Source organism: Pan troglodytes, chromosome 6 (genome assembly GCF_028858775.2).
Source record: "Pan troglodytes isolate AG18354 chromosome 6, NHGRI_mPanTro3-v2.0_pri, whole genome shotgun sequence".
Classification (NCBI taxonomy): Eukaryota; Metazoa; Chordata; class Mammalia; order Primates; family Hominidae; genus Pan; species Pan troglodytes.
This window is the reverse complement of record NC_072404.2, coordinates 22,420,630-22,446,917: the sequence shown is the minus strand read 5'-3', so window position 1 is coordinate 22,446,917 and position 26,288 is coordinate 22,420,630. Positions and strand designations below refer to the sequence as shown.

At 39.1% G+C, this 26,288-nt stretch overlaps 2 protein-coding genes across 4 annotated transcripts in view; one reads left to right on the top strand and one right to left on the bottom strand.

The window, feature by feature from the left end:
• Nucleotides 1-3,277, bottom strand: part of BZW2 (basic leucine zipper and W2 domains 2) — a 60,376-nt gene extending 57,099 nt beyond the window's left edge. The window contains exon 1 of one of the 2 annotated variants that reach the window (XM_518982.7): nt 3,144-3,277. The gene's annotated coding sequence lies outside the window, so the exon portion shown is untranslated. Of the gene's footprint in view, nt 1-3,127 lie in introns of both variants that reach the window. The other variant, XM_003318329.6, reaches the window with a different exon arrangement.
• The window catches only part of ANKMY2 (ankyrin repeat and MYND domain containing 2), a 46,636-nt gene continuing 23,580 nt past the window's right edge, over nt 3,233-26,288 (top strand). The window contains exons 1-4 of one of the 2 annotated variants that reach the window (XM_518981.7): nt 3,233-3,928; nt 13,307-13,371; nt 22,499-22,637; nt 24,595-24,693. In XM_518981.7, the coding sequence (XP_518981.2) occupies nt 3,862-3,928; nt 13,307-13,371; nt 22,499-22,637; nt 24,595-24,693 (370 nt within the window). In that variant the 5' untranslated portion in view covers nt 3,233-3,861. The remainder of the gene's footprint in view (nt 3,929-13,306; nt 13,372-22,498; nt 22,638-24,594; nt 24,694-26,288) is intronic. The other variant, XM_009452700.4, reaches the window with a different exon arrangement.

Genomic DNA, 26,288 nt, shown 5'->3' with positions numbered 1-26,288 from the left:
CTTTCTGCCTCTGGTTATGATTGTGCGTGCTTAGTGCCACCTCACCTCACATTGCCAGGAAGGATTAGTCAAGTAGGAAAACAAATCCACCTAAAATAACTTAGAGATCAAACTGAATTCAACTCAGCTTGTACTGAGCATACACTAGGTGCAAGACACTGGGTTAAACATGAGAAGCAAAGATAAATTTGACCTAGTTAATGTATACTCTAGAATGAGAAGGGACCAAACAGATTAATAATAACTATAATAGAATGCGATGAGAAAGTGCTTGTTTTAGGTATTTTCATGGAGATTCAGATGAAGAAGCAATGATGTCAATTTAGGGGGGTGGTAAAAGAGGGGTCGCTAGAATCCATAAGAAGAGAGAATTAAAGGCTGCCAGCAATGATACCAGTAGCCATGTTGCATATCAATATCCTCCATGTACAAAGATTTTACTTATAACCCTTGCCAAGAGACATGAATAAATGTATTTACTAGCATGTATATTTCCCTTACTGGATAGAGAGGGAGAGATGAACACAAAAGCTGAAGAAAAGAGGTTTTGTTTAAATTGTGTCTGGAAAGTTGAATAGTTCATCAGATCTGGAGGGGAGATTCAGTGAAAAGGGAAGGGAAATCATTCGGAGGAGCAGAAAAGCAGGAACAAAGGGGTGGAAATTACCGGCAGGTTGGGGAACAAGCAGAGTGGTGACCTTAGAGCCCAGTGTGTGGGAGGGCCCAGATGACTGGAAATGCCTGCTGAGACCATGGATGGATTGGAACCTTCCGGGCCAGACCCAGCCCTCTATTCTGTGGCCAGCAGAGAGCCATTCAAAGAATGATGGGTGCTCAATGTTTATTGAACTGGTAGTTCCCTGAATTAGCTAGATGGAGACAGGTGAGAGAGAAGCAGGCTACTTAAGATGCATTGCAATAGGTCTAGAGTGGTAGTAGTAGAAAAGATATGAGATGACACATACAACATTTCAAACATTTCAGAAATCATTATTCCAATTCTGACTCTGACACTTCCTAATATGGGATTGTGGGCAAATTATTTCCCTTACTTTCTGTCCTCTTATTTGCAAAGTGGGTATAATATTGGCTAATTCCTGGGTTGTCATAACACTAGAATAATTCTATGCAAAGCATCTGGTAGAATATCTGGCACAGACTAAATACTCAATATGAAGTAGCTATCTTATTATCAATAAAACTTCTTTGATGTGAATCTGTTTTAATGTGCTCATTATCTAATCTTATCCCTATATTAAATATTTACACCATACAAAACTACTAATGTAATCAATCCATCTAATGAACAGTACCCATTATGAATCTGTTTCTAGAAATGTAAACTGAACATGATTTATCTGCATTTCTAGGTAGATGTTAGATTCTCTTTCAACGTTATTGTCTCTAAATTCACTGGTCATGTATTCAGAGAGCACTAAATACCAACCAAGTGTCATAAGGCATCAAGAAAATAGATAGTAAGCTGCTATCCTCGAGGAACTGACAACCCCAGTGAGACAAACAGGTGTGACCTTCAAGTAACCATGGCCCAGATTTGGCACAAGACATGGAAATACTAGCAATGAAGTACCCAATTCTGTGTATGCATCTGCTGGTAAGATGCTAAATCACATGTTCCAGGAGGTTACCACTCAACTGTTTTTTTAGGTTTGTGGGTTTCTTCCGCATGATACTATGTTATAAATCAATTGTAACTCTGAACTAACAGCATTACAAAAGATTGGTCACTCTCAGGAGCCTTACTACTTGCTTGAACAGCCACATCATTATTAAAGCATCATCCAACAAAAGTATCTTTGTTATACACTGAGATGAATAATTTCAAACCATTTTCATGTAAGATGTTCTGGCTCAGATCTGTCTCAGCCTTTAATGCTGAAGCTTTAGGGGGGAAAAACAGCTGGAGTTTAGGAAAGATTTTTGCTAAAGGCAGGAAATAATGATAAACATATTCCAGGAGATTTCAGATGTTAGTGAAAGCTTCACGCAAAATAAATGCCTAAGGCCAGAGGAAAATGCATTTCGCTTTTCGCATGGCGCTATGAGAAGAAACAGTGGTCCTGGGGATGCTTAACAAAAACCACCTACATAATTATTCAAATATTTCTCTTTGACACATACACGTCTCTTTGACACACATATTGAGAGAAACATCAATACTACTCTATAGGGAAACAACAGTAAAACATAAACACTAATTTCCAAAGAAACTTTCATTGATGATGTAAATATTAATGTGCACCCTGGAGAAATGACTGATTCCCGCATTTTAGCAAGCAAATCTTATTCCGAAATACACACTTGTATTTACCCCCATCTACCTATGGTCGAAGCTCCAGGCTACATATCACAGTTGAATGAAGGTTGGATTAAGAGGCTAATCTAAGGCTATATATAGGCAGCAACACCAATTTAATCTCCGCCCTCTCCAACCTCCCCACCCTCCACTCCCTATTTCCATAAATCTCAAGATCTGAGTTACAAAGAGAACCGAGAACTCTAGCAGAGCAAAGAAGCCCTTCCTTCCCCCTCCCCCAGGCTGTCTCTCATAAACGAAGTATTAGTGCAAGTGTAAATTGTTTCCAAACATCTTTAACAAGCAACATTGGGCGATCAGGTTTTCTTCTACAGCTTCCACAGAGGCCAAAGAGATGACAAGTAGTGGGGAGGGAGAGGATCACTAGCGTAAAAACTACCCTCTCCCGAGTCTGTTCTCACTGACTCGCTAGTAATGGGGCGCTCTCCTCCCGACCCCTACCTAGCCCAGAGCCCCGGCCCCAGCCTCCCCGGGAGCCGCATCTGGCGGTGCCACGCACGAGACCATGTGCACCCGCCACTTCCCACCGCGTGGCTGGCCCCCGCCCGCCCGCCCGCGGTCCCAGGGTCTCCCGGGGCGGCCAAACGTTGCGAGTCGGAGGTCTTCATCCCAGGGCACTGATACCCCGTACGCGCCGTGATGATGAGGTGGAGCGGGGGCTTCTCCACCGCGAGGCAGGAAGCCGCCCCAGGAGGCACATGCTTCCTCCCCGCCAGCTCCTGCCCGATGGAAACCCCGGCGGGGCGGCAGTCGCTACTCTCGCAACCCTCACGGCACCCCTTGCCTCACCTGGGCTGCTTCTCACCTGTCCGAGGAGGTAGCGACGACGCGCAAGGCTGGGGGCTGCGGCGATTCGTGCAGCGGCAGCGGCAGCAGCAGCAGCAGCAGCAGCAGCGGCGGCAGACAATGGAGGAGTGAAGGACAGACACATTGACATAGACACACGGAACCCGGCGCAGCCCCGCCTCCCGTACCGCCCCCGTCTCCTAGACCGCCCCCGCCCAGACCGCGCCACTCCCGGGGGAATGGTGGGGGTACGGCGACAACCTGGGGCCTCTGCACGCCCCAGAAAGCCGTCGCTGAGCACATAACTGCCAGACGTAGAATTTTTAACATTACATGTTGCGAAATATTTGAACCGGACAGGATAGGGGAGCGGAACGTGTAGGAGGAATTTAATTCCCCCCTCCAGCTTTCTGCATTTGGTTTTTTCCTCCCAGGTTGCTCCAATGGCGATCTCTCGCTACCGCCTCCTGCGGCTCCTCCTCCTCGGCAGGGCCAATGACAGGCGGCAGGCGGTGACCGCCGCTGGGCCTGCGGAGACCGTCCGCCTGGCTCGCCGGAGCTCGCCCGCTGTCCGCCAGCCCGCGGGAGGGAGGAGGGAAGCGAAGCGTTTCCGCGGTTGGCTACTCAGTGTCTTGGTCTCAAGTTGCCTCATTGCGGCTGGCGTTCCCAATACAGACGCATCGTTTCTTTTTTAATACTTCCTAAGAAACGGAATAACCTTCAAGCTGGCGGGAGCAATGGTTCACATACAGAAAGGCGAGCTGACCCAGGAGGAGAAGGAGCTACTGGAAGTCATCGGGAAAGGTACGGGTGCTGGGCTGCGACGCGGCCGCGGCCAGCCTGGCCGGGGGGTGTGGCGGAGCCCGGGGGGCGCTCCTGGCCTGGGTGACCTTTGGCTGCGGTTCTGCAAGGTTTGCAGCCTGGAACCGAGAAAGAGCGTGTCTCCCTTTGGTCTGGGAAAGGTTGCAGGGGCGGAGAGGTGGGGAGGTGGAAGCAGTGCTGGGACAAGAGGGGTAGTTACAGAGGCTCGGCCTCTAAATCCGCTTTTGGAAACGTACGGATTTCCACGCCCCGCCTTAGGTTAATGCGAGCGTGCCGGGGTGTGGACCCCAGTGTGTGAATTCTTCACTGCTCCCGAGGGATTTTGACCGCGGTCGGTCCTGGTAGTTTCAGGTTCTTAGGCGGGTGTCTAAATGACCCTTTAGACTTCCGCAGGCCGAATGATCTGGATCCTTTGCCGATCCCCGCCCCCGCTTGGGAGTGGAGGGCGCCCTTAGGGAGAGGGGTTCTTCATAAGGGCACAGAACTAGGTCTGTAATTTGCTGCATTGAGACTTCCGTATCCAGGGCCTCCCTGGCTTCCAGAAGCCCCGACAGCCTCAGGAACCCTAGAGAGACAAGGAAATTGGCGAGGCCTCCACACCCACCCCTCGGCCCACGTTGCACAGATGAGACCTTCTAATCGCGCTCCTTCGCGCTTTCTTGTCCACTCCCCCAAGGCGTGCCCCACTTCCGCAGTGCTGAGTCCCAGCGGGGAGCCCCGAGGACGAGCCAGAAGCCACATTTCCCCGGAGTCCCCGAGTGGACGTCCCAGAGGAGTTCCCTGCCGAGTCCCGTTACCTGGCAGGTGACATCAGCGTGACTGCATGCTTCTTCTGCACCCTCACGGTGCAGGGATGGTGATGCGTGGGACTCCGGGCAATTAATGTGGTGATTTTAAACTCAATAATAATATAGCCATGTTTGTCCTCGAATGGCAGAGATGCCAGTCATTGCAGCATAAGGCTTCCCAGTTTCCAGTTTTATTTACTTAGTAGCCAGGCTGAAATGTGGAATCCTAGAGAATAAGGCAGATTTATTCTTCATAGCGACAAGGAAACTCTACATGCGAAGGAGAAAAAATTCCGGTTTGACCTCAACAGGTGCTGATGAGCTGAGCCCACCCGATCTGATCTCAACTATTCTAAGTCAGTCACAGCTATATCTATCAATGATGTGTTCTTTGCCTGGAATTTGGGGATTTGGGTTAGAGTTTAGATTGTTGTACTGCATGGTTCTTGCTGACCTATTTGGCATTTCAGTCTTTCAGTTCTTCCTGTCTCTAGGTAATTTCTCCCTGCCTTTGATGGCTCCAGGATTCAATTAAGCAAACATGCAAGTTCTAGCTGTGTGCCAGGTACTGTGCTGGGCAAAAAGGAGACAAAGGATCAATTCACAATCCACCAGGGACAAAAATTCTTTTAAGCAGGACAGAGCTAGTACATGTCGCTCTCGCTGTCTCTTTCTCTCTCTCTCTCGTTTGTTTGAGACAGGATCTCACTCTTCACCCAGGCTGGAGTTGCAGCTCTCTGCAGCCTCCACCTCCCTAGTGGCTGGGACTACAGGTGCGAGCCACCATGCCCGGCTACTTTAAAAATATTTTTTTTTTTTTTTTTTTTGTAGAGATGGGGTGGTGGGGGTCTCCCTATGTTGCCCAGGCTGCTCTCGAACTCCTGGGCTCAAGTGATCCTCCTGCCTCGGCCTCCCTAGGTGCTGGGATTACAGGCATGAGCCACTGGGCCTGGCCCATCATGTGATCTCTTAAAAGTGAAAAATAGTGAGCAGTTTTATAAATTGAGTCTTTGAGAGGGGAGAAGGGATTCCTTGGATACATTCTCAGGTGTCCATCAGTATTTATTTCGAAGATTATATAAACCTGAATTAATGTGCATTTATTCTGGTTAGTGCTGTGATATTTCTGGGCTCACATGGTGCATCAAGTTGCATGAATGCACTGATGCTTTCATCGCTTTCATTGGACCATGCCAATGAGAAAAGAACGGATGTGGACCTAGTATGTGATGCATTCTTGTCAGCTGAAGGTCTGTGGGACATCACTTGCACTCATAAAGAAAAGTAATGGGAGATATGAGAAAAACAACCATAACCAACGTTTATTGACTGTTATTGCAAGCCACACATAATTTTAAGTACTTTACATATATTAATGCATTTAATTTGGATGAGCTAGGAATTAATTTTAAGCTATGACAGTATGAGAGACAGCATGGGATAGTGGTTAACCATGCAGCTCTGGTTTGAAATTCTAACTCATTTACTGGTGATGTGGCCTTTGGGCAAGTGACTTTTCCTGAGCCTCAAGTCCTCTGTGTGAAAAATAGGAATAATAATAATACCCACCTCACAACGTTGTTATGGGAATGAAAGTAGTTAGTATAGTTAAAGCATTCGAAATACTGCTTGTGTTTGTGATAAATATAGTAATCATCACCTTATAGGCAAGGCAACTGAGGAACTGGGAAGTTAGGAAACTTCCCAGTTTCTGCCAGAAAGTGGCAGAAAGTGGCAGAGCAGAGGTATCACAGGGCCCATAGGTAATAAACAGGCTGTACTTAAAAACAAACTAAACAAAACATGAAACAGTACCATAGCAGTCCATACAATATTCACTTTGAGAGGTCATTTAGTTCTAGCAAAACAACATCTGTCAAGTTAACTCAGTTTTAAATGTTACTGATTTTGTAGTTCTGTGTGCATTAAATTTAAAGTAAATTTTTATTTTATAGTTGAAGAAAGGCCATAAGCAAAGTTTATATTTGTGCCAAAAAGAGGCATTTTTTTAAAAGTGGGTGAAGTGAGTTTTTTTTTTTCTTTCATACGTTTTTCAACTTTGAAAAACTCTAGATGAGACAATAAGTTCTAGTACTTTGAACTAACAACTTTTCAGCAAAGTCTAGCCTGGCATCTTGGTCAATCTGAAATAAACTCGGCAAATATTTAAGTGATTCCCATCTGCCAGCCACTGCTCTCCAGAAAGACAAACTTTAAGTGGGGCTTTTTATTTATTAGAATGCCAAGAAGTTCCAGATGAAAATGAAAATCTGTTTCCAACATACCCATTTAAATCATAGTTAATGACAGCATTCATTTAACAGTATGTAAGAGGAAATTGAAATCACTGAACTGTGTTTAACTGGCTTATATGACTTGTAGAGTGACCCATTCTTCTAAGCTTTGATACCTTTTTCATTAATCTCAGAGCAAGCACTATTATGAAATAAATTAAACCTTTTTTAAGGCTATGAGCTAGATAATTTTCACATTACTTCTCTTATTTAGTACCTGAAATTCCTGGGCTTACTGTTGCTAACAAGAAAGTATTATACTTCCTTTTTTTTTTCATATCTGTGTAAAGGAGCTATGAAACAAGTTTGGATAATAAGGCTTTTTCTTACCAACTTTATTGAGATACAATAAATTGCACATATTACAGGTAGTACACACTTTTTAATCAGTTTTGATTTAAACATACATCTGTGAAACCATCAGTAAGATCAACATAATGAACATCTTCATCACCCCCTAAAAAGTCCTTATGCCTCTTTGTGATCTGTCACTAACTTCACCCCCATCTGCAGGCAACCACTAACAGATCTCTGCCTCTGTTGATTAGATTTCTCTATTCTAGAATTTTATATTAGTAGAATCATACAATAAGTATCCTTTTTTTGAGGGGGGCTGGCTTCTTTCATTCAACATTATGATTTTGGGGTTCATATTTATTATGTGTACCAATAATATGTAGCTTATTTTCTTCTTTTATTTCCACTGGAAGGATATACCACTATTTGTGCATCCATTCCCATTGATGCCCAATTGTTGTTTCCAATTTGGGACTATTGAAATAAGATCCTGTTCTAAGGTCCTGTGTCGTTAATAATACTTCTGGTGTCTTTATGGTTGAGAAACATTCAAGTCTGCTTATAACCAATTATAGTACAGAGTTCAAAGAAAAAATTAACTTAAAATATATGGTTACCATTAGTTGGATGGCTGGACAGGTTATGCAACCTATATGGGCTTCATTGTCTTCATTTTCACAGCAACAGCTCTTTTAGATACTCTCAATTTTATACAGTGCTCTGTAATACTAATTTAAGATCATTTTTTTACAAAGTCTAAAAATAGATATGAGTAGGAGACCTTTTAGAAACATCGCACAAATTCACGATTTCAAAATGCATGTTATAATTAGAAGTCTCCACTGTGTGTGTGTGTGTCTGTGTGTGAGACAGGGTCTCGCCCTGTCACCCAGGCTGGAATGCAATGGTGCACTCTCGGCTCACTGCAACCTCTGCCTCCCAAGTTCAAGCAATTCTCCTGCCACAGCCTACTGAGTAGCTGGGATCACAGGCGTGCACCACCACGCCCGGCTAATTTTTGTCTTTTTAGTAGAGATGGGGTTTCACTTTTAAAATATATTTATAGCTTTATATCTATGATTATATCAAAATCTATATCCATATGTTCTTGTTTTAAAATTAAGGCACTTTAAACATTTTTACATGATTTTACTTATACGTAAACACTATAACAACTAACAAAGCCAAATAGATTTCTAAATCCTTAACTTGATTATATATTCCTTAAAATATCCGTTTTCGTGGCTTCCAATAAATAATGATTGCAATCCAGCTGGACATAGTGGCTCATGCCTGTAGAGTGACCCCTCTGCACTTTGGGAGGATCCAAGAGGATCTCTTGGACCCAGGAGTTTGCCACCAGCCTGGGTCTCAATATAGTGAGACCCCATTGTTACAAAAAATGTAAAAATTAGCTGGGTGCGGTGGCGTGCACCTGTAGTCCTAGCAACTCAAGAGTGTGAGGCAGGAGGGTTGCTTGAACCCAGGAATTCAAGGCTGCAGTGAGCCATGATCATGCCACTGCACGCCAGCTTGGGCGATGGAGGAAGGCCCTGTATCTATAAAAAATTAAAACAATAATAATGAATAACGATTGAAATCTATACGTGTTTGAATCTCATGGTTGTGTGATGAATTGCTGAAAACAGAATGTTTGTTTCTCCTGTTCTGTTTGTTTTGGCTGCATCTTCTTGTCTTTGGTAGAGACCCGTGTTCCCAATCTAGATATTAGAAATGTTACAATGAATTATATTGTGCTGCTCTGAATACAAAATAAAAAGAAGATCTAATAAAGGCTTATATGTGCTCCACATTAGGACACTCCTCAGATAACTGTAGGATGGATATTGTTATCCTTATTTCATAGATAAGGAAACTGAGAGTTTTACAGGTCTTTTCATTTACTTTTATTTATTTATTTACTTATTTTTTTGAGACAGAGTCTCGCTCTTGTCGCCCAAGCTGGAGTGCAGTGACGCGATCTTGACTCACAGCAACCTCCTCCTCCTGGGTTCAAGCAATTCTCCTGTCACAACCTCCTGAGTAGCTAGGACTACGAGCACGCACCACTACACCTGGCTAATTTTTGTATTTTTTTTTTTTAGTAGAGATGGGGTTTCACCATGTTGGCCAGGCTGGTCTCAAACTCCTGACCTCAGGTGATCCATCCGCCTTGGCCTCCCAAAGTGCTGTGATTACAGGCGTGAGCCACCATGCCTGGCCAAGTTTTGCAGGTCTTGTTCCACTTTATAGTATTCCTGAAAAAGCTATAATGTAGTAGAAGAGAGAGCAGTAACACTAAGAATATCATTCTCTTTTGAGACAGGGTCTCCCTTTATTGCCTAGGCTGGATTACAGTGGCATGATCATAGCTCACTGCAGCCTCAACTTCCTGGGCTCAAGCAATCCTCCCACCTCAGCCTCCTGAGTAGCTGGGACTACAGGTCCATGCCACCACACCTTGCTAATTTTTTAGAAAATTTTTTGTAGAGATGGGGTCTCACTATGTTGTCCATGCTGGGAAAATATTATGTACATAATCTTTTCTCTCCTAAAATGCTTGTTCATCCAGATAAAGTGATCAATTCCACCCTAATGAGGCAGGTTATGCTGTATTTTCTTCTTTGGTTTGAGCAGTTGGAGGAATTCTCTAAAGGGAAATAAATCACTAATTATTACTTTGATTAGTTTAGGTCTGTTGTTTCTTATCTCCAGTGAAGGTATATGTTGGCTCCTTGCACATCCCTTCTTATAGTACTCTATCTTCCACCCCCAGCAGTTTGTTAAATCAGATTTAACATATTTATTTCCCAGAATAAAGCAATTAATCTTTTACACTTACTTGTAAAATATTATTTAAGTCTACTATGGACAGTAGGAATGACATAAAGTAAAAATCCTTCTGTGTGAGCCATGTGTTTCACATTTCCATGCTATTCTGGACCTTCTATAATTTCCGACTAATGTCATTACATTGTGAACACCGAATTGGAAATCATCACAGTTTTTCCTCTTGGAGTGTTTTGCTCATCCATGTTCCAAATCTATTTTTATTCTCTAGAAGCCCAATCTGTTTCAGGTTATTTTTCTCATTCCAGCCCCTGCATTTCAAAAGGCTAACCTTAGTGTGATTGTGGGTATGTGTACATGTATGATATAATAAGAAGTATCTATTTGGTCTCTGCCACTGGCTCCTAACACAGAGCTCCTAAAACCCTTATAATCTCCTGAACAATAGGGGTGCTAGGTGCATCTATTGTTCTAATATTTGGTCTTTGACCCTGGTACCTGACACAGAGTTTCTAATCCCTTGGAATTTCCTGGGCATTAGAAATGTCTTTTGTTCTAATAAGGCGACTGTTGGATAGCTTCAGGATGGGGGCTGGTCATGAGAAAGTCCAAGCCATGATTAGAAGGTTGAATTTTTCAACTCCACCCCTCCCCGCATCTTCAGGAAAGGGAGAGGAGCTGAAGACTGACTTAATAATAGGTCACACCTATGTAATCAAGCTTGCATAAATATTACTGAACTACAGGTTGCAGAGAGCTTCCAGATTGCTGAACTCGTGGAAGTTCTTGGAAGAATGAGTGCCTGGAAAGAGCGTGGAATCTCTGTGCCCCGTGCCACATACCTTGCTCTTTGCCCCTCTTCCATCTGGCTGTTCATCTTTGTTCTTTGTAATATTATTTGTAATTGATGGGTAAATGTAAGTAGTGTTTCCCTGAGTTCTGTGAGCTGTCCTAGCAAATTATGGAACCTGAGGAGGGGATCATGGGAACCCTGATTTATAGCCAGTCAGAAGTACAGGGGCTTATGATTGGCATCTGAAGTGGGGACAGTCTTGTGGACTGAGCCCTTGACCTGTAAGATCTGACTAACTTTAGATAAACAATGTTAGAAATAAGTTAAATTATAGGATACCCCATTGGTGTCCAATGGAGAATTGCTTGGTGTTTATGGGGGAAACCCCATATATCTGGTGTCAGAAGTGAAGGATTGAGACTATTGAGTGAGAGTTAAGCAGGAGAGAACAGTTTGTTTTCCATTATACATGCATCATCTTTAAAATATATTGTTCCCGGCCGGGCGCGGTGGCTCACGCCTGTAATCCCAGCACTTTGGGAGGCCGAGGCGGGCGGATCACGAGGTCAGGAGATCGAGACCATCCTGGCTAACACGGTGAAACCCCGTCTCTACTAAAAATACAAAAAATTAGCCGGGCGTGGTAGCGGGCGCCTGTAGTCCCAGCTACTCGGGAGGCGGAGGCAGGAGAATGGCGTGAACCCGGGAGGCGGAGCTTGCAGTGAGCCGAGATCGCGCCACTGCACTCCAGCCTGGGAGACAGAGCGAGACTCCGTCTCAGAAAAAAAAAAAAAAATATATATATATATATATATATATATATATATTGTTCCCTTACAGAATATGTTAACTTAGATTGTTGGCTATTTGGCAAACACCTTAGAGAATTATCAGCCTGTTCTCTAATGAGAGCCAAATGTTTATGATCTTAATCCCCATTCTACTCTTCACATGTAGCAGGCTTTGACATGCTCACAATCCCTGTAGTATTCTCCCTTTCTTGCAAAAACATCTCTTGGACAGATAGAAAAAGAAAATAACTTTGGTTCTCGGTGGAGAATGGGATTTGGATGAAGCATCTTCCTCAAGAGAAACTGGGGTGCAGGGTTTTTTGCTCTGGTTTTATTCTTCTATAAAGATTTTTGAGAAAGTCTCTGAAGAGAAGCCACAGATACGAATAAGGTTTCATGTAGAACTGGCTTGCATGCTCACACACACAAGAGCTTTGCCCTCGCATAGCGATTCAGCCAGTGATACTAACTGCTTTCAGACGGAATACAGGGTCAGAAAAATGCACTATTTATAAAAAAAATAGCTGCCATCATACTCCAGGGACGTGTAGATTATTCACTTGACATTTTCCCAACAGAGCTACTTCTCTATCTAGGAGATGTTTCTGTTTCTTCTCTGTTGGTGAGGGGAACTCAGGTGACTTGCTTAAGAAGTGGGTCAGAGAGAAAAAAGCATGCTAATCTTTATTTTGCATTTCACCTTTAACTCTAGAAGGCTAGCAGAGTTTAGCACATTCTTGCACTACAAGTCTAAATTTAAAGAGAGGAAATAACCTGGTTGGGAGACTTACCTATTCTTTTATGTTCTTTTATAGGAGAGGCTTATCTTAGCCTTTCTCCCTCAGTACATTCAATTTAATTGTTCTCTTCCCAGTAAAACCAGAAATTTCTTGGCAAAATGTGTGGCTGGCTTGTACTAATGATAATAGCAACATTCTCTCCTGCAAGTATGCTTCTGTCATTATGCCTTATAGAAGACTGGAAAAACCTGACAACTTTGGCCCAATTATAGCTTCTTTCCAAATTTACAGAGGAGTGACCTTAAGGTTTACATTAGTTGACTTTCAGGGTGGTGAGTACTGATCATAGAGCACTGTAATGTAGTACTAGGCATTAAAGATATGTTTCACCTAAGTATTTCCAAACCAAGCATTCTATTATAAATATGTCATCAATTCACAAGATGTGGTGCTGACAAATTATATAAATACTGACTGCATTTTGAATTCCAAGTATTACATTGACTGGAATTTAAGCTTCAGATGGTGATTTGGATTAGATACCCTTTAAGATTTTTTTTCAGTATTAAGTCTTATGCTTTGTGGTTATTGTATTACTGCCAAAAGGAAAATGTGGCCAATGTAATATACTTTAAGGTCAGTGAAAATAAAAATAAGATGGAGCTATTTTTAGTTTCTGTAAATCTATTCTACTGGACAATTACTTTGTAAAATAAATAGTATGTGATTGGATGTTTCATTTCTTAGCAACCTACACTGACTAGATCTACTTTTACAGATAACTCCTTAAGGTTTATTTCCTTGATGTTAGATTTTTCTCATTCTAGTGATAAATAAGCTTACTTTTCATCTTTTTTTTTTTTTTAGGTACTGTCCAAGAAGCTGGAACATTATTATCCAGCAAGAATGTTCGTGTCAACTGTTTGGATGAGGTAAGATTTTAGAAGTTTAATAAAGGATTTTACTTCCTATAAGAAGAGATAATATATCCTTTTTTTTTTTTTTTTGAGATGGAGTGTTGCTCTTTCGCCCAGGCTGGAGTGCAGTGGCACAATTTTGGCTCACTGCAACCTCCGCCTTCTTGTTTCAAGTGATTCTCCTGCCTCAGCCGCCCAAGTAGCTGGGATTACAGGCACCCACCACCACTCCTGAGTAATTTTTCTATTTTTAGTAGAGACGGGGTTTCACTATGTTCACCTGGCTGAGCTCGAACCCTGACCTCATGATCCTCCTGCCTTGGCCTCCCAAAGTGCTGGGATTATAGGCATGAGCCACCACGCTCAGCCTTCAAATCTCTTAATACAAGTTTCTTTTCTAGCATTTTTGCTCATATTACACTAATAATTCCTAAACTAAATGTAAGCAAATAGGTCACAAAAGAAAAATAAGCATGTAAAAATAGTTTAGTCTTATTAGTAATCAAATAAGTGCAAATAAAGTCAAAATCATATTATTTCTTGTCAAGCATGGGGAAAAACGGACTTTTAAATGCTAATGGTTAAGTGTAAATTGACGTACTATTCTGTAGAAAATTTTGGAATATGTATCAATTTTAACTGAGTATATTATTTGATCCAGCAACTTCAGTTCTAGGGAAAGTTAAGTGAACCTAAACTCAATTTCCTAGAATAGTTGCTTCTAAAATAAGTTTTGGAAATGGTGGTAACATCTGAACATTACAGTAGCCATTGGCCATGTGTGACCATTAAACACTTCAAATAAGGGAAGTTTGAGGAACTGGATATTTAGATTCCTTCATTTCTTTCAGTTATTAGCAGCTTTATTGAGGTATAATTAATATACAATAAGCTATACATATTTAAGGTGTAAAATTTGTTAAGCTTTGACATATGTATATACCTGTAAAACCATCACTATAATCAAGATAATGAAGATATCCATTACCTCAAAGGTTTCCTCATACCCCTTTGTAATCTCTCCTTCCTGCCCTTCCCCACCCACTCCTGCAGAAAGCATTAATTTGCTTTTAGTCACAATATACTAGTTTGCATTTCCAAGAATTTCATATAAATGAGATCACACAATAAGTACTCTTTTTTTAATCTAGCATCTTTTATTTAGCATAGAGATTCACCCATGCTGTAGCATATATTATTCCTTTTTCTTGCTGAGTAGTTTTTTTTATTGTATGTGTATACCATAATCTTTTTATCCATTCATCAGCTGTTAGAGTTTTGGGTTGTTTCCAGTTTGGGGACGATTACCATAAAGCTTCTATGAACATTTATGTACAAATGTTGTTATGGACATATGTTTTTATTTCTTTTGAATGATTTATCTTCTCTTTATGGGTCGTATGTTTTTATTCTTTCCATGTTTGATTGTTTTTTATTGGGTGCTAGACATTGTCAATTTTACCTTATTGGGTGCTGTATGTTTCTGTATTTTGATAAATACTCCTGAGCTTTTTTTCATGAGCACAGTTAAGTTACTTGGAAGCAGTTTGATTATTTCAGTTCTAGTTTTTAATGTTTGTTAGGTGGAACTAGCAAAATGCTCAGTAAAGGATTTTTTTCCTGTTGTTGAACTAAGGCCCTTCCTCGTCCTCTATGCAATGTTCTCAGATGCTTGAGGTTTTCAAGCCTGGCTGGTGGGAACAGGCACTCTTCCTGGCCCTGTGTGAGCACTGGATGCTATTCCTTTTAATGCTGTCAGCTAGTTATTTGCCCAGGCTTGGGTAGTTTCCACATACGCGTGTGTTGATCAGTACTCCAGCCAAACACTCTGAAGAAACCCTCTGCAGATCTTTAGAATTCTCTTTCTGTGTAGCTCTCTTCTCTCTTTTACTCTTCCTGGGAACTTAAGCCAACTTGGTGACCCTGGATGCTCAACTCCATCGCCTCAATGCAGTCTGCCAGGCTCAGTCTGGCTGACCTCTCCATCTACTATAACCTATAAACCCTCTTAAGGTGATAAGCTAGGCAATTGCAGGAGCCAATTCAGTTGCTTTCCCTTTCTCAGGGATCACGTGTTTTATTGCCTAACCGACAGTGTCTTGCAAATTGTTATTTTGTCTGTTTTTCTGTTACTCTAGGAAGAAGATAACTCTGGTTTCTGTTACTATATCTTGGCTAGAAGTACCGGTTTCTAATTTTGTTTAATTTTAATTAATTAGAAGTTAAATTTAAATAGCCATATGTGGCTAGTGGCTACTATATTATATAGCACAGTCTAGTGCTAAAAAGTTCATTGAACTTCAGTTTCTCATGCAGAAGGGAAAGGGGTTCTGTTAACTCTTTACCCACACATGGGTAGCAAACTTAATATCAGACAAAATAAAGTTTAAAGCAAAAAATAATTATATGGACATTCTGTGTTATATATTAAATTAATAATACACCAAGAACATAATAGCCTTAAGCCTTTTCTTATAAATTTATCAGCTATAGGCATTGAGGTTCATAAAGAAAAAAATAATGGTGCTCAAAGGAGAAATCTGTAAGATCGCAATAGCACCTTTTAGAAACGAACAGATTAAATAGAAAAAAAGTAACATTGGACGTAGAAAATTTGGATAACCCAATTAACAGTACATGGACTGTATATTAGCAGAAAAAAATAGTATATCTTCTTTACATGTAACATTGATAAAAATTAATCCATGTATTATACTATTTTATAAAGGAAATTGTAGCTTATTTCAGACAGCTTTGCTAAATGTAGTATAATACATTCGAAAAGAAACAAAAATATAATCCAAATAATGAAGCACATATCTTGGAATTTGTTTTTTTGTCTCTAAATAATTCTCAGGTTAATGAAGATATAGGAATAAAAATTGCTGACTGTTTACAACTGAAAATACAACATTTATCAAAAGCTTTGTTTGCTGGCCAAAGTGATACTCAAAAGAAATTTTGTAGTGTTTATCATTACACTTTTAATCTTTATGGTGTTCTGAGCTTTCAGTTCATGAAATTATTAAAAGAGTAAATATACTAAAAAAAAATAAGAAATGATTTAGAAAAAACAGAAATAAAAAATTTTAAAAGCAGATAAACATAAGCAACAATATAAAAATAGATAAACTGGAAATAATCAAAATTAAAAACTTTTGTGTTTCAAAGCATACCACCGAGAAAGTGAAAAGACAGTCTACAAAATGGGAGAAAAATTTTACAAATTATATCTGATAAGGGACTTGTAACTAGAAAATATTAAGAACTTCTACAACTCAATAATAAAACAATATATAACTCAATTAAAAAATGAGCCAAGGATCTAGATAGATATTGCTCCAAAGAAGATATACAAGTGATCAATACATAATGAGAAAAGGCTCAACATCATTAACCATCAGGGAAATGCAAATAAAAAGCACAATGAAATACCACTTCATATCCACCAGGATAGCTATAATCAGAAAGGTGGTATAGCAGGTATTAGCGAGGATGTAAAGAAATTGGAGCCCTCACACATTGCTGGTGGGAATGTTAAATTGTGTAGCCGCTTTGGAAAATAGTCTCGCAGTTCCTCACATGATTAAACATGGAGTTACCATATGACCCAGAAATCCTATATATATACTTAAGAGAAATGAAAACATATATCCACACAAAATTTTGCATATGCAAATGCATGTTTATAACAGCATTATTCATAATAGTCAAAGGTAGATACAACCCAAATGTTCAACTGATGACTACCTCAACAAAATATAGTATAATCCTATGATGGGTATTATTCAGTTACAAAGATGAAAGAAATGCTGATATTTGCTACAATATGCGTCAACCTTGAAAACATTAATGCTGAGTGAAAGAAGTCAGTCACAAAAGATTGCATATTTTAGGATTCCATTTATACAAAATACCAAAAATAGGCAAATTCATAGGAACAGAAAGTAAATTAGTGGATGACTGGGGCTGAGTAAGGGAGTGGGGGTGAAGTGGGAAATGACTGCTAATGGGTATGGAGTTTCTTTCAGGGATTATGAAAATATTCAAAAATTGATTGTGGTGATGGCTGCATGACTCTGTGAGTATATTAAACCGATTTATTTGTACAAATTAATTGAGTAAATTGTATGCTATATGAATTGTATCTCAATAAAACAGGAAAGAAAAAACAGTAAAAATTATCAACTTAAAACCAAAATATAGACACAGCTTGGGAAGTACAAGCAAGAAAACAATATGTATAAACAGTAAGGAGGAAGGAAGGAAAGGAGAAAGGGAGGGAGAGAGGAAGGAAGGAAAGGAGAAAGGCGGGAGAGAGGAAGGAAGGAAAGACGGGGGGAAGGAAAGGAGAAAGGGAAGGAGGGAGGGAGAAAGAAAAACATAACTGCAATTATAAAGAAGATTGTCATAACTTTTTTATTAAGATAACACATTTGGAAACCCATATGATCTTTGTAGAAAATTAAAATGGATATATTCGTCTCATATAGAAGTAGAAAAACTGGGCCGGGCGCAGTGCCTCACGCCTGTAATCTCAGTACTTTGGGAGGCCGAGGTGGTTGGATCACCTGAGGTCAGGAGTTCGAGACCAGCCTGGCCAACATGGTGAAACCCCTTCTCTACTAAAAATACAAAAATTAGCCAGGCGTGGTGGTGGGCGCCTGTAGTCCTAGCTACTTGGGAGGCTGAGGCAGGAGAATCGCTTGAACCCTGGAGGCGGAAGTTGCAGTGAGCTGAGATTGCACCATTGCACTCTAGCCTGAGTGACAGAGTGAGACTCTGTCTCAAAAAAAAAAAAAAGTAGAAAAACTAGAATAATCAATAATTGGAATAATCAATAATTAAGGAAAATTTGTATAAATATTTTTAAATCTCCTACCACCTTCAAAAGCTGCAAACCAGAGTAAGCTTTACCAGACTTTAAGGACCAGTTAATTCTCATTTTACACTAATTATACCATTAGTTTAGAAAAAGATGGGAAGATACTCAACTCATTTATTTGATAAGGCTAGCATAATGCTGATGCCAAATAGTAAGAAGTTCCACAAAACTATGGACCCAATTCACTTTATAAATACAGAGGCAAAAATTCTAAAAATGTTAGCAGGTTGATGCAGCCATCTGTTAAAAGGATTATAAGATATCATAGCCAAGTAAGGTTTTTCCAAGAATGTTAGGATAGTTCAGTTTTAGAAAACCTTTCAGTGTAATTCACTATATTACAGAATAAAAGAGAAACAAATAGGATCACCACAACAGATGCTAAAATGTATATTATAAAATGTAATAACCTTTGATGGTATAAACTAACAAATTAGGATAGAATGACTCTTCTGTAACCTGACAGGTTTGCAGAAACCTTCCACAAACTTTAGCATCATATTTAATGTTCAAATAGAAGTACCAGAATCAAGACAAGAAGCTTCCTATGTGTTCCTGAAGATTGAGTGGGCTGCAGACAGACTTGGCCTCTGTGATGATCCTTGAACACAGCACAAAGTTTTTTGCACTTTCATTCCCTTTCCCTGGAGCATTCTTCCTGTAGTTATCTGCATTCCTTGCCTCCCTAACTCCTTTCAGGGCTTTGTTCAAGTGCCACCTTTTCAGCGGGACATTCCTTGAATGTCCTCTTTAAAATAATAGTCTTCTCTTTCCCTCTGGCACTACTCCCCTTTGCTTAATGTTATTTTCTTCCAGCACTTGTATCACCATCCATCTAGTCACCTGTACTGTAAGTCCCAGGGACTTAGACTATGGGAGGCATGAAGTTTGCTTATTGCTACCTCCAATGTATAGATCAGTGTCTGACATGTATTAAGCACTCATTAAATATTTGCTGAATGAATGGATGCTGCATTTAATGACATAGAATTCCAATGTAATAACCTAATGTTGATTGATTCTTTGACTTAAGAATTATGGGAGAGGAAATTTATTTTTAAGGGGATTGTATCTAAAGAATTGTAGAAGCTTGTTTCTCATGCTATTCAGTTAAGCAGACTACCTACAAGGTTATCTTTGGGAAATGACAAGGACGTGAGGATTTTTACTCTTGCATATCATTGAATCTAAGATGTCATAAATTAAAAAATTCATCTAGATATTTTTTAAATGAGGGGAGTGTAAACTGATGGTAATTTGTGAGACTTTAGTAAAGTGAAAATTCTGGAGATTTTAAATATAAAAGTGAGATGCATCTTAGAATTGATGAATTACAATATGATAACATTTTATGAAATTTATCACTACCTTTCTAGTTTGAGTAGAGATGGACGTTTAGTATTCTGTCTGATACTAAGTTATTTCATCTTTACAACTGTAATATAACATTTTAAATGAACTTGCATCATGTATTTTGAACATGGGAATATTCTCTTCTACTTCTAGTAGATTAGCAGTATTGTTTCAAATTATTTCCTTTTCTGGATATTTACACTGAAATACTATAAAAACACTAGAATAAATAGAAAATTTATAGCATGGTGGGTTTATATCTCTATGGAGCATCAAAATTTATTAATATTACTTCTTTTTACTTTGCCCATGGGAAAGTTTTTATAAATCACGTGGTACTAGAACCAAGATAATGCATAGTAATCATTGCAGTCAAAATTTATAATTTCCTTCGTACTGTTCTAAATTCTTATAACACAAAATTGTACTAAGATAGGAAGTACATGTGATATCCACTTCTTTGAAAAATAAGTGTAAATTTGTTACTTATCACTAGTTTTTTTTCTAATACCCAGGACCATCTACCACAGCACTTAAGTTTGATATCTGAAAATCATATACTGCATTATACACATGACAAAAAGAGCAGGTTCAGAGATTGCACAGCAGATGACATGATTGGGATAGACATTTACCTTTTTTTTTTTTGAGACAGAGTCTCACTCTGTCGCCCAGGCTGGAGTGCAGTGGCGCCATCTCGGCTCACTGCAACCTCCACCTCCCAGGTTCAAGTGATTCTCCTGCTTCAGCTTCCCGAGTAGCTGGGACTGTAGGCACCCACCACCAAGCCCAACTAATTTTTGTATTTTTAGTGGAGACAGGGTTTTGCCATGTTGGCCAGGCTGGTCTTGAACTCCTGATCTCAAGTGATCTGCCCACCTCGGCCTCCCAAACTGCTGGGATTACAGGCGTGAGCCACTGTGCCCGGCCGATACTTACCTTTCTGGAAAGAAACTCTCTCATTGGTTTGCTCTAAAAACCAATTTCTGCTAAGGTGACAGCTGGTAAACAGAAAAGAACAAGTGAGAAAGAGAAAAGAGCCAGGAAAATTTTTTTTAAATGAGACGAAAGGGAGTAATAGGAGACAGGTAAATGGGCAGAAGTGATTAACACAGATGACAGTGAAAACACAAACACAGGAAAATAAGGACAGTTGGAGATGTGAGATTCAAAAGTTTTGCATATCTCTTTTGCTCTTAAGCAGATTATCACATTCTGTTGAAAGCTTTGTGTTTTGTTTTGTTTTGTTTTGTTTTGTTTTGTTTTGTTTTGTTTAAACTAGAGGCCAGTTCTGTAGTCTGGGGATTATTCATTCTCAGAGCTAGATAACCTCTTGTTGTAGGTTGGATTGCTGGGCAATTGACTGCCCACCTGTTCTGGATAAACAGAAAAAAACTAACTCCATGGTGAAGTCGGGGTCCTAAAATCTGCAAAAGAAACAGCTGTTTGCTTCTTTGTGGTGGCCTTTCTGATGGGCCTGTGTCCTTCCCCTACCACCCCTCAGGCTACACACTAGCTTCTTATGGACAGATTCTATCATCCTTTAGGAGATATCACCCTAGTCATGCTCGCGATATGGTATTGCCTTATTTAAAAGCTAAAGTCCACGCAGTCCATTCCTACTCCCTTGAAGCACGGCAATGAGATTTACCCACACCCACCCACCCACTCCCAGCATACTAATATTCCATCTCTGTAGAGACTCCCAGCTAAGGGAGTCTTCAAAGTTATCATCTGCTTATCATTTTTCCATTCTTACTCTCAAGAAATGTCCATTGTTTCCATGGAGTTGCCTCTTGTGCAACTGAAAGGTCCCAGCCTCTCTATCATTCTCGTCTCCACAACCCTCTGAACATAGTGTGTACTGCATTAACAAGATGATGGCTTGTGTTCATAATAATAATCTGGAAGCATCAAGAATAATTTACATTATGTTAGCATTCTAAGCTTCACTAAGGTAACGGATTATATGTTTTACAGAGCTTTTCATCCAAAACAACTTTGATGTTTTGGTACTTACAGCGTTTCGCCTACACTACTGAGAAAATTCACTCACAGTAACAGCTCATCCATTTATCTACCAAATAATAGTAGTGCCTAGTACATAAAAGGTTGGATGTTTCGTTGAATATGCACAAAGCATATGGAGACCAAACAGTGTAGCCTAGCGTAAATACTACCAACCATTTTTCCATATATATACAATCACATATAATCAAATCATATGTATGATCAAAATATATGTGTGATTTGACCAAACAATATAGCCTAAATACTACCAACCATTTCTCTATATTTATACAATCACATATAATCAAATCATATGTATGATCAAAATATATGTGTGATTTGGGGAATCATGGTTTTAAAAAATGATACCACTGTAATATGCATTTCCTTCACCTTTTCTCATTGACAATAATTTGTGGAAAATGTTCCAGTTCAGTAGATACAGATGAATCATTCATTTAATAGCTTCATAATATCGCATGTTATGCATATACCATACTTTATTCAACTTTCCCCTTGCGAGGCATTATTTGAGATTTTTCTTCTTTTAAAAAAATGTGTTTGTATCTGTTTGTTCATTTGCTTTCTGAGAAAGTAAGTATGTTTGGAAAATGTGGGTTTCAATCCCTGCCCCCACCATTTATTAGTCATGTGAGGTTGAGCAAGTCCTCTCTGAATCTGTTTGCTAATCTGTAAAAAAATCTCCAGTAATAAAACCATCTTCCTCAGAAGTTTATGGAAGATCCAAGTGTGGAAGCAAATATAAAAATACATATTATAATGACCATTTTAATTAATTTATATTCGTTTTATGTTTCTAATTGCAGAAATTGTTCATAGGTACAGAAAAGATAAAACAGTAAAATTAATACTTTTTTCCTCTTTCTGTTAAAGAATGGAATGACTCCTCTAATGCATGCAGCATATAAAGGAAAACTCGATATGTGCAAATTACTACTGCGACATGGAGCCGATGTAAATTGTCATCAGCATGAACATGGATACACAGCCCTCATGTTTGCTGCACTTTCTGGTGAAGTTTTAGTATTTATAAATATAAGTTACCTATACAAACTTGTTATAAGTACATATATACTAAAAGATTAAATTCATTTTGATTTTAGTAATTTTATAATCAAGTTTTATGGAAAGGAATGATGGCAATTGGTTTTTGAAAAGCTATAATGCAGGAAATAAATTATATAGTGAATTTGGTGATTTGTTTCTTTTGTTATTTAAATCAATTGATTCTTTATGTGGACAACATTTTGATGGAATTGAGGAACTGGATCTGTTTTTCTTTCAAGTTACCTCCTTTGATGTTCTATATCTTTATATTTTCAAGTGACATGAAAACTTCTTTCTTCTCTTGATCAAACAGTTGCCGTGATAGAGCCGTCTGTTTGCCTCACTGGCACTTCTGTACTAAATATGATGATCCATTTAGAAACTTACTCGGATTTGTATTGTTTATTATTTGCTGAATAAGGACAATTTAGAAATATTGTCTAAAATTAAGTGGGATTATCTGTAATTGGTGCAGCTCTTTGAAAAATACAGAAGTAATATCCTTGTACTTTGAAGATAATAATCTATATTTTCATAATCCTGGAACCCAGAAGCACTTCTAAGCATTATATAAACCACAGAATCCAAAAAGGACAATATTGATAAAAATTTAACATTTTCATTTGTAGGATATACCATAAATAGAGTTAAAATGCAAATGAAAAACTGAAAATATGTATTATGTGTCTTAAAAGATTATATTGTTAAATATAAAAAGTTCTTTTAGCTGGGCACAGTGGCTCACACTTGTAATCCCAGCACTTTGGGAGGCCAAGGCAGGCTGATTGCTTGAGCCCAGGAGTTCGGACCATCCTAGGCAACACCGTGAGACCCCGTCTCTACCAAAATAACAAATATTAGCTAGGGACAGTGGCGCACGTCTGTGGTCCCAGCTACTCAGGAGGCTGAGGCAGGAGGATTTTTGAGCCTGGGAGGCAGAGGTTGCAGTGAGCTGAGATCGTGCCCCTGAACTTGAGCCTGGGTGACACAGTGAGACTCTGTCTCAAAAAAAAAAAAAAAAAAGACTTCTTAGAAATCAATTATAAAAAGAAAAATACTACAGTAGAAAATTGGATGGAAAACAAAAGAAATACAACTGGCTGATCAAAATATAAAACATTTTGCACAGTAATCAAAGAAATGCAAATTAGAACAATAAATTTTATTTTTTAGCTTATTATACTGGTAAATGTTAAGAAAGAGCTATAATGCTCAGGAACTTCTTTACACTATTTGGGGGAGTACATGTCAGTCCAACCTTGCTGGATGGCAGCCTGGCAAAACGCATTTAAAATATACATAATCTTTGATCTGGCAATATTTCCCAGGAACTGTTCCTAAGGAAATCATAATTCAAACTTGCGAAAATGAATGGAAAATACTTTTCATTGAGTATAGTTCAAAATAGCAAAATACCCATAATGACTACTTTAGTAGAAGAATGTGAATAGAATAATGTGTATGTTTAGATAGAAAAAAGGTGTAGAAAGATAGATGCCCAGTGGTTAATAGTTCTTCCAGAGCCTGTAAGTGTGAGGAATGGGTTGGATTAGTCGATGTTAAAGGGGAATCCTATTCATTTTATCTCTTTTTAAAAAATTGTTTTGTATGCGTATTTTGATTTTATAGTAAGTGTTACCTCTAGGAAAATATATTTCATTTTGTTTAAAAAGGCAATATTCAATTCCATTACTGCCTTTGCATTGCTTGATTTGTTTTCCAGAAAATAAGATTAATTTCTAAGGTTCTATAGCATTTTATTCTTTACTGTAGTTATGATTCATGTTTTAAAAGAATGAAAATATCCACATGACAGAAACCTAAAACTAACTGGGGGAATAAAGGGTATAGAGAGTTTAGAAAGGGATGCTTAAATTGTGTCCTCCTTCACATTAACAAATGTGTTCCCTTTAAAACTCTAGGTAATAAAGACATCACGTGGGTAATGTTAGAAGCTGGTGCTGAGACAGATGTTGTCAACTCTGTGGGAAGAACAGCAGCTCAGATGGCAGCCTTTGTGGGTGAGATTTTGCTGCAGTTTTACATTAGAAGATTATACCCAAAATTTCCCTTGTGGAAAAAAAACCCACTTTGCTTCTCATGGTGAAAATATTATCATGTTGCTTTAAAAAAACTTAAGTATTTACAGTCCACTGTAACTTAATGAAACACCTAGTGACTCTGGAGAAAACAAATGGCTATTTCGAATTTCCACTTTTTCGAATACAAAGAGTAGTGGGGCCATTTTAATTGCTCACAAATGCTTATAACACGTATATTTTATGTCTCTGATGGAAGTAGCTAACCCTAATGTTTAAGAATGCTAACCGAGAAGTCAGTAATCCCAGGTTAAATTTTGGCGGTGCCACGTGATAGCAAAGTACTTAATAATTCTGACCTTCAGTTTCCTCATGGTAAAATGTTACAGGGTTATTGTGAGGATTAAAAGAGGTGATAGACTTGAGCTTTCCATGTAACACTAAATAAATGGTATTAGTTACTGTTGTTAATAATTATTACAACAATGACATAACTCTTAGGAAAGAGTACTTGATAATAATATACAACTACTTCGTTATCATTCTCATCAACCACAGACGTTTATTTTGTGTGCCCAATAATTCTTGGCATGTTAATCCTATTACTTGACATAATGTAAGGAAAGAGTGGGAGGGAATTCTTGTTCTTTGGTATTTTGACACCATTGAATTGGTGGTGAAGAGAGTCCACTGAGAGAAAAGCAAAGAGCAACGTCTGATTTATTGGGAGTGCAGTAAGTGGCTGTATGGGGACTAATAATTCATTAAACAAATAATGTTCACAACCTACAAAGCAAGCATCACTGTAGGTGTCTTGGTTATAGTGACAAGACAGGCTGTTCATACTTTCATGGCACTTAAAGGGTAATAGCAATGACAAATGGTGCGAAAACACATACTCCAAGGTAGAACTTCAGAGCTCCATAAAAATACATAGAAGAGGAGGATCTATCCAATTCAAGGGGGTTTTGAGAGAAGTCAGGTTCAGATACAGTGTAAATTAGGTGTGGAGGATAGTAACTGAATATTATGTTAAATTTTATTAGAACATTTTCTTGAAACTACTAATAGAAGCTGCCATTGATGAAGCCAGACACTCAGTTGCTTTATGACAGCTTTTTCTGTTAGAAGAAGTATCCTTATTTTAATTTCAAAAGGACTTGAGAAAGGTATGGCCTTGTGTAAGCTTCGGAGAAATATTTTAACTCCCGTGTGTACAGGCCCCAAGTTGCCCCATCTCAGTTCTAAGCTAATTTTGAGGGTGTCACTGCAGGGGGAAAGAACACTAAAGTAGGAATCTGGAGGCTTGAACTTTAGTTCATGTGTGCTGATAATTAGTTATAGGATCACGGGCAAATTCCTTTACTTCCATAGGCCTCAGTTTTCTGATCTGTATGCAAAGAAGCAGGGGAATTAGGTGATCTCTGAACTTCTATTTAACTGTACAAGTTTTCATTATATCCACAATGTAACAAAATATTGCTCAGATACAGGTAAAAAAATTTCCCAAGATCACAGGTCTGGAAATGGAGGAGTCTCTTCTTTCAGGCATTAACACAATGCTCCTTTCTTTTTCT